General features: G+C 37.7%; 1 protein-coding gene across 1 annotated transcript in view; it reads right to left on the bottom strand.

The window, feature by feature from the left end:
- The window catches only part of SBF2 (SET binding factor 2), a 232692-nt gene that overhangs the window by 36834 nt on the left and 179027 nt on the right, over positions 1–16831 (bottom strand). Inside the window, 10 exon segments of the mRNA XM_053980067.1 lie at positions 833–1031; positions 4738–4883; positions 6220–6362; positions 6364–6396; positions 8585–8712; positions 9361–9556; positions 9933–10006; positions 10255–10427; positions 11657–11913; positions 12803–12973. Coding sequence (XP_053836042.1) covers positions 833–1031; positions 4738–4883; positions 6220–6362; positions 6364–6396; positions 8585–8712; positions 9361–9556; positions 9933–10006; positions 10255–10427; positions 11657–11913; positions 12803–12973 — 1520 coding nt within the window.

The raw sequence follows: 16831 nt of genomic DNA, 5'->3' as shown, positions 1-16831 counted from the left end.
AAGGAACAGCTGCTGCTTACTAAATAACTTTTATTCCCTCTACAATATACACTATTTCTGCAAATTCAATTCTTGGACATTTATTCAACTGCCCTCAGACAAAATCAATGTACATGGTATTTACGGTCTACACAGCAACCACAGTAATACAGCAGTAGGTAAATATTTATATCCTAAGATTTGTAATTATTTCAGATAGTAAATATATTTTGGAAAAAAAAAAGCCTAGAGAATATTAAAAACTCATGGTTTTAGGGGAGGAAAGGGTTGTCTGCATAATGTTCAAAGCATAATGAAAATGGACAGATTTCATGCCTTCATCTGCATTTGCACTCCATGGTCACTAAACAAAACCAGTACTCTAGACAAGTCAGAAAACAAGAAAAGATCTATTATTTTCCTTCTGTGCCCTTCTTCCTGGCAATTCCATTGTCCATAATGAAAGCAATGACCAGCCTAAACTGGCTCTAGAGAATGCAAATGTCTTCTGATATGACTCATGCAGATAGGCTTTTGTATTAAAAGGCATTTTTGTGGGCAGTGTCAGCAAACTACATCAGCTTTCACAACAAAAAAAAAAGGACTTAGTAACACTGATGTGCTAAAACACAGCATGTGACTTTCAGCACATGAGAAACTTTTACAGTAAATACTTTCATGAAGTCAACTGTAACACACACTTTTTAATTTGAAGAAAATAGTTATTTATAATTGCTTCTGAAGCTTGCTTTTTTATTTAGGAACAGAAGAGATTCTAAATGCAAATCCAGTAATGCAGATACACATACATGTGTCTCTAGTTTCAGCTACTTCAGTGGATTGACAAACTCACCTCCTGCAAAGGGAATACATCCTGTTCAGTGCAGTTATTCTCAAGTATTCTGTTTTGGAGCGAGAAGAATTCGTGTTGATGGTCCCCAGCCCCAAACGCTGATAGTCCCTGAAGCAGGCTCTTTCCACTAACTGCTCCATGGTTGATTTTTCTGAGGCTTTCAGGGTACCACTGGTGTGCAGCTCACTGTCATCTGAAACTAAAGGGAATCATCTTACTGGGGAGGCCAGAAGGTACACAGCAAGCAATGCTACGTTCCTCCAAACGAGTTTGTGCTGCTCTCAGTGATGAATGGCAAGGTCCAGGACATGCACACCACAGCTTGCTGAATTGATAAACACTAAAATAGTATTTTAGTCAGCAAACCTGACTATAGCACCAAGTTACCTCCTGTGCTTGTGACTGGCATGGCTGACATCTCCCTAGCTAAAATCCTGGAGAAAGTTATCTCACATATTCATTTGAAGACAGATAACCTTTCTTTACCAATTTACAAATTCTTAATAGATTCATTACACGTTCAAGACAAAAATGAAGTACACAATTTTCTTCTAAAACTATCTCCAGAAGGCTTTAAATGTTTTAGTGTTGTAATTTCACAAGAGATGGCTGTTGGGTTCTGAATGTCTCAGTTTCAGTGTCAGGCAAGCAGCTTTCTTCAGCCGTGCATATCAGCTGCCCTCTCCAAAGCAGAAAAAACTTCAACCACGAGAGATAAAAACTATGTCACAAGTTCAAACTACTCTGAAATTCAAGTCAAGCAAGGTCTTTGTACAAAACCTGCCACCTGCCTATTAGTGACACTTTCAACCATTTCCAAATACTTCTGAGAGCAGATTTACTGCTCACAGCATGTATCAGTTACTTGCTACCACCTCAAGCATTGAAATATGTGCCTGTGAGATGTATTTCTTCATGGATGAGGCACTGAAAAGTATATGAGGATTTAAACTTAAAACAGGACTTCATAAAACTGGAATTTAAACTTATTTAGAAAATAAAAATTATGCTATAATTAACATTTTACTGACAGTAGACAACATTCAGAATTTACAGGAGTAGTACCTCTATAATTTTTTTTTTCCTGTGCATCTTTAGCATAAAAGCTAAATGAAAAATTTTCTTTGCCCTTTCAGCTAAAGGAAAAAAAATATCTATTTGATCTAAATAATAAAGTTGAACACTCTGGATCTCTCCTCTTTTCCCTCTTTTTTCATATTTGTCATGGTAAAAAGAAGTCAACATCTGAAGTATGAAGTGCACTAATGAGAAATGAATTCAAATGAGCTTTAGAAATAATTCTTTTGGGTCATACAAAATCTTGGTATTTAACAGTTTTGAATGAAAAGCTGTAACTGACTCTAGATGAGGGTGCATTTTGTGAAATATTTTTTCCTAAATGGATTTTTCTCCCATGAAACCAGGTACATTGGTGATCAGACTTTGCAAAACAGTCTCCTGTGCATAAAAAGCTAAACATAAGAGCTTCTATCCATGTCCTTGAGCTGAAGACATTTTGCTGTCTCAAGTCCAACATTATTTATTTGATTTTGAAAAACTAAGAACTAATCTCTCTGTTTAACTGTTCTTGAGATATAACTGTTTTCAAAAGAAGGTTTCACGGTCTCTTGTTTTATTGAACACACCCATATGACCACTGTAAGAAAATGCCTTTACTAATGATTGAGATATTCTAAACTCTGAAAACAAAGAGATGAGGAGGAATTTGAGGGAAATCAGATGTTCATTGGCAACAACTAATAACTACAGTACTGTGCCCAGTTTTCAAAATTACACTGCAAGTTATATGTGGGCTATCTAAAGAAGGCTGAGAAAAGAGCAATGAAGAGGATCAGAAGTCCATCAAGACTAATAAACAAAGAACTGAAAGAACTGCATAGATTTAACACTGAAAAGACAATAGAAAAATATTACAATAGATCATAAATACATTATGCACTGCAATCAGAATGAGGGCAACCATGTCTTCTATCTGTATATAGTGGCAGAGTGAGAAATGAAGGGTTTAAATTGCAGCAAGATGATGTTTAGTCCTGAATCTCAGAAAATTGTTTTCTCCAGCATTAAGGATGGTTTCAGTATTAGTATGAGCTGCCTAGAGTTGTGGAACCTTCACCTGTGAAAGCTTTTAAGTAGTCAGGCAAACACCTATGAGGAACAGATTGAAGTATGTTGATCTTGCCTTGGGGCAGAGAGTTGGACTACTTGATCTCCTGAAGTTCCTTCCAGCCCTATCTTTAACATTTCTTTTTTAAGTGCATCACTTGCTGTAGATAGCTCATTGTTGGCAGAGCTGCATAGTTTCTTATACTTCAGTTTTTGAGACTTGCAAACAAGTGAAAAACAAAGTCAAAGCCACAGCAGTCAATATAAAAGGAACTGCAGTGATTACTGCCTGTGGCTCTCTGCACTCTGTCTGGAGCAGAGTCATTGCTGCTGACAGCTCCCTGCCCCTGATGTGCCAGTGCTGCATGGAGAGAAAAGCAAACCCAGCCTTTGGTCACCTTAACATGTTCCCAGCCAAGAGACCTGGAAAGCAGCAGGCCTAGAGACTCACAAGTTATAATTTTAGATTTTTTTTTAGGGAAGGAAAAAAGTGACTCTCACAAATCTTTTACAGCACCTGTGTTCATGGAAGAATACTGTTGTTTTGTGTATCAGCAACGCAAAAACTCTGCAAACTTCTTCATCATCAAGAGACTATGAATACACAGGTATGCCTGTGCTTGGTGTCTCTGGGTGAAGGACACAAAACCACCCCAAAATCACCCAGGTACAGCCTGCAGAATTGTTTCTGACCCAAAGAACAACTAACATCAGAGCACATGCTAACCCAGCACTACAGGAAGACGCTTGAAATTCAATTAAGAATGTAATTTTTCAGCACTCTAAAGACACTCTGTGATTTCCAAAGCTTTCTTTTTGCCTATTTCTCATCACTTTATCTGGAATGAAAGAAGAGAAACAGTATTTTGAAGCTTGCCTGGAATGGCTTTCTTCCATTTCAGAGACAGCAGAGGCTTCAGTCCTGCTTTAGACAACTTTCATACATCTGTTCCTAAGTCACATGAGTTGCCTTGCTCAGTGACCAAATATTCAACAGCAAAATTCGGCCTCTTTGATGTTTGGAAGAAATTATCAGTGTTTGAAGAACACTTCATTATCTGAGATGCCTATGGTTTTTTTGAAAGAAAGAATGCTTTGACAAAACAACACCTGTTTATGTACAGGAGAATCTGGTTCCCTCTAGTGGTTTATTATAAATTAGCAGTGGTCCAGATAAGGATATACAGACAGCAGCATATAGGAGGAAAAGAGGCTTTCTGGGGAAAGCCAAACTCCACACCATCACACAAACTGCCCAAACCTCTTTCTACCTTCTACCCCCAAAATAATTTCAACCAAAAATATGGGAAGTGGTATTTTCAGTAGTAACGAGCTCTGCTGATTTCAGAAATCATTTGTCAGTTCCACATCCACAAAAGTCTCCAGTTTGCTCATTCTTGCACCTCACCAGTTACTGCTTCCTCATCAGATGCTACCTGCAGATGTCAGATGTCTAGAGATAAATGGAAGCTGCAGCATGCTTCTGTGCTGTTTCATCTCCACTAGCATGATGTAAAAATGATCTAAGAGATATATCTAAATAGTTTGAACATTAAAAAACAATCTAGTACTTTCTTGTACCATTGAATTAAGTCAACTTCCTCTTCTCATTGCAAAAGAAAACACTGAATAAACTCACGGATTTGAAACCCTTCTCTTTCCTGTCCAGGAAAACCCTCCAACTTCTTTTTGAAGGCATTTCTCATTCAATATACCAGAATGGAAGCACAACAGGACACATTCATTAACCAGCCTGGATAAAGAAGTCACACTCTTACCAGAGATATCATCCTCTTCGTTCCAGCCAGGCCGATTCCCCCTTTCCTCCACTATGGTGCCTGTTTTCTTCTTCAGTAAGTACTGGCGCCCAATTGTCATCTTCCCAGCACGTTTTGCTCCCTTCACAATGCTTTTGGAGAAGGTACTGTAAATCCAAAGCAACAAAAGCATTTGGAAAGATTCATCTGATTCTGCCTGATAGCATTTACAGAGTTCTATGATGAACACGAAATAAAATGGATTTAATAATTTTTCACTCAATACAATGACTATAAACTTAAAAAAATGCTTCCTGTATTAATTTTTAAACAAAAATTGTATTACTTTGAGATAAATTTGTGTCTTTTTTTTTTTCTATTGGTAATGAATAAGCAGATATCATCTTTCTTTAGGTTTTTTTTAATTTTGCTAGTAATGTGATAAATCTAGAAAGTTACCAAAGTAAAATCAGAAAAGATAGAAATTACCTTTAAATTTTAGGATTTCATGTCTAGCTTGGGATTCTATTTCCTGTGTCAACAGAGAATCACAGGAGCTACCACTCTGGAATAGACTAATAATGCAGCTGGTCCAGTAAAAATCAACGTGTAACAAAATTTGAAAGAGGACCCAAAACTCAAACTCTAAACTAAAAACCAGTAGTGCAAATACACAGGGTAAAATTAATCCTAATCCACACTAGACTATAAATGGCTAGGCTACTAATTAAAAAGTAACACACAATTAATCTTTTTTTCCATGTTCAGGTTGAATAGCTCAAGACACTACTTCTATTTAGTGTGTTTCAAAATGCAATAAGGTTCTCATACAAATCCTCTGCAGCCAGAAGTTTAGATAAATAATGTAATTCCTATCCCAAAGAAACATCTGTATCCTACTAATCTATCTCTTACTCAGGAAATACAAGGAGATGCAAAAGAGCAATCACTTATTTTGACATGACCTCCACTTGTGCAGAGCTTTCAGGTTGTCCAGTGCGTTTGGATAATACAAGACAAGAAGATTGGAAGGGAAGGGAAGGGAAGGGAAGGGGAAGGGAAGGGAAGGGAAGGGAAGGGAAGGGAAGGGAAGGGAAGGGAAGGGAAGGGAAGGGAAGGGAAGGGAAGGGAAGGGAAGGGAAGGGAAGGGAAGGGAAAAGAGAAGAGAAGAGAAGAGAAGAGAAGAGAAGAGAAGAGAAGAGAAGAGAAGAGAAGAGAAGAGAAGAGAAGAGAAGAGAAGAGAAGAGAAGAGAAGAGAAGAGAAGAGAAGAGAAGAGAAGAGAAGAGAAGAGAGAAGAGAAGAGAATGAGAAGGAGAAGAGAAGAGAAGAGAAGAGAAGAGAAGAGAAGAGAAGAGAAGAGAAGAGAAGAGAAGAGAAGAGAAGAGAAGAGAAGAGAAGAGAAGAGAAGAGAAGAGAAGAGAAGAGAAGAGAAGAAGAAGAGAAGAGAAGAGAAGAGAAGAGAAGAGAAGAGAAGAGAAGAGAAGAGAAGAGAAGAGCTGTACCGGAATGAAGTGTTCTTCTCTTTCTGTTTTGGGAGAATTATCTGTGGTGCTGTTTGCCCAGCTGCAAAGGCAAAAGTGCTGAAGATGGACTGAGGGTAACGGAACTTCATCAATTGTTTCTTAAATATCTCCACCACTTGCGGGACTGACTTCTTCATCAAATGCTACTTTAATTAACTGTGTATTAAAGACATGACATGTTAGAAACTGGAAAACAATCTGAGAATTTCAGAAATTGAAAGATTCTAAAGTATTATAGCAGAATTCCCATACTTTCACAGTATTATGCCCTTCAGAAAATACAAATACACGTACATATGTCTCATTTCTTTTGATGGCTGTTACACATTTTAAGAATTTTTTTATTTCCTATTTTAAATTTATGTGCTAATACTAAGGTATCTTCACTAGGCAGCATCTGGAATTCTCATAAGATCAAATACAAAATATTTTGGTAAATCCAAGTCGTAGTGCTGGCACTAAGACATCTACAACAGTTCAAATTCTGGTCACATGGGACAGCTTAGCTGGGAAATAGTCTGCCAGCTCTGCCCCTACACTGGGAACTGAGGTTGGTAATGCACTTCAAAGACTCAGCAAGTCAGCAATTTCAGCATTCATATGTCACAACACCATTATATTTCTATGACTTAGATGTTCCAATTTTGGCCTCACCTTGCAAAGTGTAGAAAACAGCTAGTAACAAAAATGTGATAGTGAAATCTGCTCCTTAAAAAGGAAATAACCTTGTGCTATTCAACACTGATCCATCCACTTGACTAAAAATGCTTTTTGAAAGGTTCTGGGGGAAAACATCCTCCCATCCAATCATCCTCTGCTGAAAGCAAGTCAACAATTTGGGGAAAACAAATAAGAGACAGAAAATACGGAATCCATAAAAAGGCCCCAAAGAACTCTAAGAATGTGGAGAAAGCAAACAAAGAAATATCCTAGAGCTCTATTTCTGAGCGCATACCTGGACACCTTTTAAATTCCTTTGCTTGCCATCTAGGAGGTGGATTTCATCCTTGCTTTTCCAATTTCACTTGTTTTGTAAATACTTTCCAAATGACTAATGGCTCTGTTGTTCTAGGATCTCCTTGAAAGGAGCTCTTCAGTCTTTTGGGGTTACACAGATCTGAAGTTTTAAAGATACCAAACAGCAGAGCTGCACACAAACCCATCTGAAAACCATAATTAATAAACAAAGGGGAGGGGCTATTGCATCCTGTGTTGAACCCTGGCTGTTACATAGGGGTCAGGGAATAAACTGTTTGTGGATTGTTTTTGTTCTCATAATCTAATACAAAACTATGCTAAACAAAAGCAAAGATGATGTTTGACCCGAATCCAGCTCTGAAAACACTGAGCTGTGTCTGTATTTATCACATCATTGAAGCATGCTAAGTATTCTGGTAAAAAGATTTCTGGAAAATAAAAGTCCACTCAAAAGTCCACAAGGACAACTTTTTTTTTGCTTATTTTACTCATTTGCATTCCTAATTTTGTGCTTTTGAAGAGGATACTGAAGGATGATTAGCTAAATGATGTTCATTATTGTAAGGAATTAGTAAAATGCTGTTTTGTTATGATTTCAAATGTTGGAGTTACTGTTCTCAGTGAAAATACCCTTCTGCAGTCAGTCAACCCAGCAAAGTATTTCGTATCTTAAGCACTGCAGTCTACTTTCAGTCCATGATACAGAATTCTTTGCTTGCAGCTTTTTATCTCTCAGAGTTTGACCACAGTTAAGATCAAAACCAAGAAGAAAAACTCAGGAAAGACTTAAGGATTCCTAATTTCTACAAGTCCATCCTTATCAATTGCCCTGCAATACACACTTCTGTTGAACACACTGATGGGGATCCTACAGAAAATTCTAGGATCTGTGCCTGTCAGATAGAGGCTCATTGATTCTACCCTAAAGATTCCTGGAAGTGCAGCTTCCATGTGCAACATGCCATGACTTTCTGCCATGGATTTTAACAGAAAGCTGGTGAAGTGACAAACCTTGAGAAGAAAGCAACACTCAGAGCTTTTCCATATTGATTCCATGTAGCTGGAGGAGTGAGGAACCAGGTTCTCACTAGCCTCTACTTACATGCAGGGATTCTGGACCAAAACCAGCCCTTTTCTGGTTCCAAAACAGGTGAGGAAAGCAGTGAAAGAAATCCAATGTGAAAATAGCAACCCTCTGTAAATATCAAGAGGGCCAAGAAATGCCAGGGTTTCTAGGAGTTCTGCCTTCTCTGTTGACCTTACAGGGCAGAGAACCGGACTCCTCACAAATACCAGGGCAAAGTGCTGCTCGTAAATATTTTGAGCTGCCTGTAGCCACATAAATTTTCACAAGCCTTCCTTTTACCTGAAAAGTGGCTGAACTGATCTGCAGCCCTTCCTGCATGCTCTGCTGCAGCTGGTTCTGGATACTGATCTTCTTTTCCTTGGTCATGGAGGCGATAGGAAAGCTCCGGATCACGGTCTGCTCCCCGACTGAGGATACAACACACAGACACTTGTTAGATCACACATCCAGGCCTCTGCTCACACTGTCATTGGAATAAACAAGAGTGGATAAGTACAAAGCAACATGAACATGATGGCACAGGGTTAATTTCAGGCAAAATACCTGAAAAGTTGGCAAATTATTAAAGCGTAATTTGTAATGTGAATTTCTACTCTATTTCAGCTGTGATGATTAGAAAAACATTGTCCTTCCTTCTGAGTCTTTCTACATAATGGAAATGCACCTCCAAAACCTAGGTTGGTAGGGGGTAAAGAAACAATTTCAAGTTTATTCAGATTTCATAATGCAACATGTAAACAGAAATCATACACTTTGATATCTTTACATATGACCATGAACTTTCAACAATAACTTTATACTTCTGAATGACAATCTGCTTAGAAATAGTACGTGTTAAATCACGAAAAAATATCATTCAGAAGAACTGACATATTAAGAAAATATTTCCAAGCAATGATTTTAGGTAGAATACCAAGTCATTAATATTTTTCCTTTCACTTGCTTCCAGTGTCTGAAAAAAACCTGTTTGATGATGTTGATGCTTAAATAGGTGGACAGGTCAGCTCAAAATCCTGCCTATCTGAAGGACCATAATTACCACTGGATTTTCTTACCCAGCTGATCATGAGGAGTGCCTTTAAATATAATCCTGTAAGTAGTAAGGAACAAAGCTCCTTCAGCAGGGAGGATATGAGGACCTCCAAGCAGTCCTCCTGTGGCTTCCTCTCTGCCATCAGGATCCAGCAGCACACGGAGACCTTCACAAACAAATTCTTCTCCTGGCAGTAAAGTTGGCCGTAGAATTTTGGGCTGATGCAAATAAATGGAAAAGAAAGTGTAAATCAGTGTTATACCTCAGGCTACGAATAATATTTGGTTTTAAAAGCTTAAAAACAAAACTGCTATGACACTTAGTCCAAATAAGGGAGATGGAGTTTGGACTCAAGGAAGAGAAATGGGTCACAAAAAGCAGTGGGCATGCAACAGCTTGTTTATGATCAGAAGTCTGGCTCTACTAGTTTCATATTTCGTGAGACCAAAGCCAAGCACTTTATTTATTACTAATGGAAATTTTCTTTTAACATTTTGATATTTCCTCATAACATTATGAGAGGAAAAAGAAAGATGACTAGATTTAATGATTCTAATACTTGTAAAGAATACAAATATGTTTCATAACACTTGCCTTCTGTATCGGTGGAAGCCTCCTACTCTCACGATGGACAGCCTCCAGAGTCTCTATGTGCATTGCTACAATGCCTGGAAAGCAGGAACACCAAAAATGAAGTCTCACACAATAGGAAAAGAGAAAGCTGCCCTGTAATTAAAACTCTGATAATTCTGAAATTCTCAAATTTTGACACATTATCTGACATTCAATTACAGTCTGGAAAGGAAATCTAACACTCTAACTTACCTAAAGGTAACTCAAATTAGAAAGTGCATTTGTTTTAATTAGGAAAAGCAAAAAGAAAGACTATAAAGCACCTCTTGGTGACAATTCCTACCTGGTATCATGCAGTGCAGACCCTTGATGTGATCCTGTGTGACCCCACTTTCTGTGCAAACCTTGTCAATAAATCTGGTGATGAAGCGCACGACTGCATTTGCAACATCATTGTTCTCTGAGTCCTCAAACCCACTCTCAGTGTCATAACTCTCTGCAACACTGCCTGCAATGCTAAAGGCAGAAATAAAAGCAGTAACAAGTGTGAACAATTCAGCTGGTGATGCACATGTGACACTTGAACAGACACTGACAAGCTGTAGTGTTTTTTTTTTTCTAGTTACAATTTGCAAACCTTGCTAAAAGCATATGGTGGTACCACAATTACATTGTACTTTCATTGCCAAAACTTCATGAATGATGACATAGGACAATTTTCTCTCCATGAGTCCAGCATAGATAGGCCCAGAAGAGAAAAAAAAACAGCTTTTTGGAAGTGAGCTCTCTCTTCTTTTCATAAAGTATTTGCAATCCATGGTAAGCAAATATCCAGTTATAAAGAGAAAATCATTAATTGTATATTTAGGTTGCAGAGCAAAGCAATCAAAAGCTAAAAAGATCATAAGGAAATTTTTTTGTGCATTAGGTAAGCAAGCAAGTCAGTGGGAGATGTACTCTGAATGTCTAAAAATGACTCCCATAATAAGATTAGGGGCCAAATTCATAGATTGCAACATACACCACAAGCAGTCTACTGAGCACATCCTAATGCCTGAGATTAGAGGTGTGTAGTCAGCAGAAATTAGTAACTCCATGGGGAGTTTCATCCTGATAAGTCTTTTACTTGATGCCAATGTACTCACAGAATGTTCTATAATTTTATCAAGTGAGAATTTGTACAGAGAGGTGATAATGAAGACAATAAACAAACAGGGAGGAAGGCTTGTTATGAAATGTCCTGGATTTGCATGCTAGGGAATGAATGGAACTGGTGTTATACTCCTACTGCTTCCTTAGTAATTTAACCTTTGCCATTGTGGTTTAGCCCTCTTGCTTTTTGTGACCTCAGTGCCTTTCCTCCTTTGCAGCTGTTGCACAGAAATGATGATTTTATAGATGCTATACAAATGCTTTCTTGATTTTAGGTTCATACAGTGGTTTTTTTCAAGTTATCTAAAAACAGAGTGGGTTTGAGGCTGCTGTTTCTTTCTCACCAAACCCCATGTTTGTCTCCAACATCTGCATTAACAGATTAAAAATTCTTACTGGGACAATACAATGTTCCTTTAAATGGAAGCACTCCAGACAAAATTCTGTTATTTGAGAGGAATCATGTTAGACTTCTACTCAACTACTGAACTTGAAAGGAAGTGAAGATGCTGAAACAACCTGGTATTCAGAGTACAGCCATTGTGCAAGCTGTGTCCCATCCTGCTGGGTGAGCCCTGGCCTTGGGTACCCACCTGTTTGTGACAATGCTGTTGCTTCCACTCTCCCAGTCCCCAGTGGCTGATGTTCTCAGCAGCTTGTTCTTACTTGTATCCAGTGGTACCAGCAGGTAGACCATGAGGTTGGCAAAATGAATGGCCTGGCTGAAAACTGTGCTTTCCTCATTCTGGACCAGCTCCTGCTGTGTCTGTTTATTAAGGGTTGGCCATAACCTCAGCTGCTCAGCAGCCAGGTCCATTGCTGTCTTCTCCTGGTCTGCAGGAGTCTTCTCCTAGAAGACACAGAGAAAGAAATATAAAGACAAAGAAGAAAAGATAAAGCTACAATTAAAAAAACCCCAATGTTTAGCCAAAGCTTTATTTATTAAATTGCTAATTAAACTTCTTCAGGTATTTAAATTATATATTCATTTAAAAAGAAAGAGCAAATAACTACACTCAACAAGGTTTAAGGAGAGTTATGATTATGGGAACTGAGGTTTGAGAGCAGTTTACTGAAATGCATCAGTAGCACAACGTGGGCATATATAACATCATTGCTTTTAAGGCCTTCTTTTATGCCATCCAATCTTCCACGTTTCTTCACAGTGGTTTATTGATTTTATCTGATTTTAACACAGCTGTTTTCCTTAGCTTACCCACTTAGCTCAAAGAAGAACAAGCATAAATCAGATTGAGAAATAACATGCAGCTCATGGCTTGATGCTGGCAGTATTCTCCAAATTCCTAGGATGCTCAGGTGAGGGAAGCTTTTGTATAAATAGCTTCCAGACCAGCTGAAACATTCATGTTTTTATATGCTGGAGTCCAATTCTAGCATTACCTTAGTCAAACTAGGTAGATGGCACACAGTCAAAGTAGAATAAAGGAATCTGGGAGCTAATATTAGTGACCTAAAGCCTGATGTTAAATTAATGAATGACTAGGTATCTTGCCAATGCTTTTTCCACACTAAATTGAGCTAACATCAAATGATAATGCTTTGCAGATAAATGTAAATTTCTATTATTTCTCATGTTATTGTATACTGTGTAATACAGGAGAAAATGAAAAGAAAAACATATAAAATTGGAAAAACCATAACTTAACTCTCTGTAACCTAGGAAACAATTAATATGTGAATAAAAAATGTTGCTTTAATATTTTAATAGAGTCTCCTACCTTTTGTTTCAACTGCACTGCATGGTTGTCATCTTTGGCTGTAAGGTAGAGGGAGCGAACTTGATTTTGCACGTTGCTATAGAAGGTTGTTTCCCAAAACTGTTGGTTAGTCCAGATAGGATGATCTTGTACACAGGTGTAAGCAAACTGACTAACCCCAGGTGCTAATTTCTGAAAGCAAAAAATGTGCAAAGTTGACCAATCAGTCCTATTATTCAATTTTTTTAAAGGCTATGACTTCAGAACTGACACACACATATGTGTATATATAATCAGGAGTACAGGCTGAAATATGAAATATAGCAACTTTTTTTACTGCAATATAGGCTAGAGAAATTATCTCCAGTTTTGTGCCATTCAAGAAATTAACACACAGGGAGGCTGTTTACAAGTCTAATGCCAGTGCAAGGCATGGTTTTCTTGATTCAGAGTAGAAAATGAGGACTGAGGTAAGAATTTTGTGATAACAGTACAGAACACATTTGTAATATAAAACATCTTCCTTGCCACAAACCCACAGTTTTTCTAATAACCTAGTTGTACAACATAGAAATCAGTATTCAAACAGATGAAAATTATTTCTCATTTTATTTAGAACTGTAGTAATGAAATTTAAATAATAGTATCAGCTGAGTCCTTCGGATAATCTGCATTTGTTGCAACAGCAGAAGATTAGATAAATTGTTATCTTCAGTGTTATTTACTGAACTGAATGACCCAAATTCAGTTCCTGAAAGAGTGCTAATTTGAGTATGTTCTTTGAAGTCACAAGGGTCTGGATCACTGTAAAGTCTCAAACAAACCCAGAATTGTTACAGCATTAGTCATTATGAATGAACCATTTTTTTCAAGTACATCTATTTATTTAGATTGCACTAATCTCCCAGGGAGTTGTTTAATATTCTTAATAACCACATACAAAGAAATGAAATTTATTTCAATGGCACAAATAATGAAATCTTTTATCATCTGTTCTTACTGTTTGAAAAAATAAGGCCACAAAACAATGTGTTGTATACTGCATATAGCAAAGAAGCAGGTCATCTAAATTTGTGCTTATGATTATTTCTGCAGCAGAACTGAAGAATAAAGTACATTACTGGGTGCCTCATCTAATGTCTGTCACTCACAATACTACCCATACCTGAAACACACAATGTCCAGAACTTAGATTTTACTGTAGTGATTATGTTCTGAACCACTTTCCTGGAGAGCATGAATATTGCTCCATTTAATATTTGTAATTGTAGAATTGTAGAGAACAGCCAGTACTTATAATATTTCCCTAGCTGGCACCTGGGCATTCAAATGGAAGGGTAAGAAATTACAACCAAAACTTTTGCAGCCCGGTTTAAAGATTTCCAGTTTTGCAATTCTTCAAACCGTGTTTTCCTCACTAAGTTCCTCCAAGTACAGCATGAACTGAAAGTCCTGATCATGTGCCATGTACTTATTCACTATCAAAGGTTCTTGAAAATTCTGTATCTGAGGAAACTCTATGTGACATGCTAATAGAATTTACCCAATTGAAGTGCCTTCTTGTGCTTAGCCTTCCAAAAGTGAGCAGTATAATTTTGATTTGATCATGCAGAATTTCATCGGAATTTCATCGGAATTTCTTGGTAACCTACTAAAGAAATCTACATCTACTCAAATAATGTTCAATGTGACTTTGTTTATTCAGTACAGGCAGAGAGAAGATATCTGGTTTAACAGATGCCCAAGTTTCAGTTGTGGCACAGCTTATGGCAGATGACAGGAAATGATAACTGATCTCCCACGCCTGATCCAGCTGTTAAATCACAGAACAGGTCAGCACAAACAGTGTCATACTCATCTTTGTAGGGACTGCTGGATATTCCCTTGAAAAAACCTAATCATACACAAGACACACCACAGGGCCCACAAATTGATCTGGCCCAATCCTTGACCTACCTCAAAATCCAGATGCACAAAACCTGTGTTACAGAGGAATACGGATGCTGGGTAAATCATGGAATAAAAATATGAACAACATAGCTTGAAAGCAAAGGTTAGTGCTAAAGCCATATCATGACTTTTACTTTGATTTATTATTTGTTTTTTCACTGGGACTCAATTCCCAGTCACAACATAGCTGCAAAAAGAGAGTATGAATGTCAAGAAGAGGGGGAAGGTAAAAGGGGAAAGGAAAGTAAAAGGGGAAGGAAAATCAAAAGGAGAAAAGAAATAAAAAGTCTGCTCAAGCCTAGCTAGTTGGTAGGGTTAATTCACATCAATTTGTGCAGTAAATGCACACAAAGGAATGAATTGACTATCAACCTCTTCAGTTGCCTTTGATAATTCAACCCACATCAGGTAATTGGGTAAACTGGGTAGAAAAGGGGTGATCTTTGACACAAGCTCAAAACAAAGTTTAAGCTCCTAACCGTGGGTCTAAAGAAATAAAAATGAGATAAATGATTTTCACATGGGGACAAACATGACAGGAAAGCTGAGGGACTTTTAGATGCTCTTCCTGTGCTCATAATTTAAAACCATGAACAGCCATGTACAAAACATAATTTTTAAACAATGGAGATTTATGTTCACATATAACGACGTAAATCAACACTGACAATAACTCCTAGACCAAATAGAAAAACTTTGTTTACAAAAGCATGAAAGAAAACACATCAAAAAAAGCTCAGTGATCATAAATATTATCCTTCTCATCACCTGCATGTGATGAAACAAATGGCAAAACCTGACAGTGGCCAGAGCACAGAATCAAAATCAGGACTTGCAGTTCCTGGCTCTGCCAGTTATTTTGGGCAAAATCACTTTGGATTCTCTGCTTGTTTGGGTTAGTTTGTTTGTAAAAAAAAAAACCAGTAACAATACCAACCTCAAGAAGCACCACTGTTGTTCCTGTGCAGCCTAAACCCATGGACTAAAAATGCTCTTGGTACAAACATAAGCATTCCATGAAGTTTGCAGTGTCTATATTCTCTATGCTGAGAGCGCTTAGTCAGCCCATTTCCCTAGAATGGAAACTCACCTAACACATCAAAAGGGCCCCAATGTTTACTGCTGCACTCGAAAGAATTTGCTCAGAATTTATCCAGTTTAAGTAGAACAGCAGTTTGGTGTTTTCCATCAAGAAATACTACATATATAAAACGTATCTTCACCTAGCTCTCCACAGGACAGCTAAACTACACTGATATTTGTGCTTTCTCTCTGTCCCAGTAACTCACTCCTGCCAGACAGAATGAATGCAGGAGGCAGCAGAAGAATTTCCTACTTACAAGGGAGGATTTAGGGACTGACAGCTTAAATGAGAGCCCAGAAGAAAATAATAAAAATAGTTCTGAACTGATGAAGTCCTTATTCTAAAGCTGTCAATATGACAGAAAGAGCATTGAGGTGCAAATTGTAACAACCAACAGAAAATCAGTTAACTTCTGCAAAGGACACCGAGTCCTTTAAACAGATTAATGAAACTTAAGAACCCCTGAACACTCCTTTCCCAAATTCCCTATGAAACAGACCTTACTGCTATCAAAATAATTAATTACATACTACAGTTTGTGAGAACACAAGGTAGGTTTGGGACTTGCTATGTAAGACTATACAGGCAACTTCCTGAATTCAGGAATTATCTTGCCATTATTTCCACTTTACTGAGAGGTACTGAATAACACCTGCCTAGATTTTTTTTTCCCTGTTTCCCTGCACTGGATACTCCTGATTGTGAAAATTGTATCTGCAGCTCAGTAAGAAATATGCACCAGTTCCAAGACTCCCAAACTTGCTGTGGGGTCCAGGTCCTCAAAGAATGTCTCTGTAACATTGAATTATCTAGATTGCTTGTTACTGATAAAGAAAAGCATGTGTTGTGCTGGTCACTCAGCAGTTACTACCCTTTACACCACAAAAGTTTAAAGAAGGAAGTTTGTTATAGCAAAGCAGAGGATCCAGCTGTTGATTGTGAAGTTGAAAAGTGATTTTCAAACCAAAAAGAATAAAACCCAAAGTATGAATACACCTAACTGCTGTTTCCTCACA

The sequence above is a fragment of the Vidua macroura genome, chromosome 6, assembly GCF_024509145.1.
Source record: "Vidua macroura isolate BioBank_ID:100142 chromosome 6, ASM2450914v1, whole genome shotgun sequence".
In the NCBI taxonomy this organism is placed as follows: domain Eukaryota; kingdom Metazoa; phylum Chordata; class Aves; order Passeriformes; family Viduidae; genus Vidua; species Vidua macroura.
This window is presented reverse-complemented; position numbering and strand designations above follow the sequence as displayed.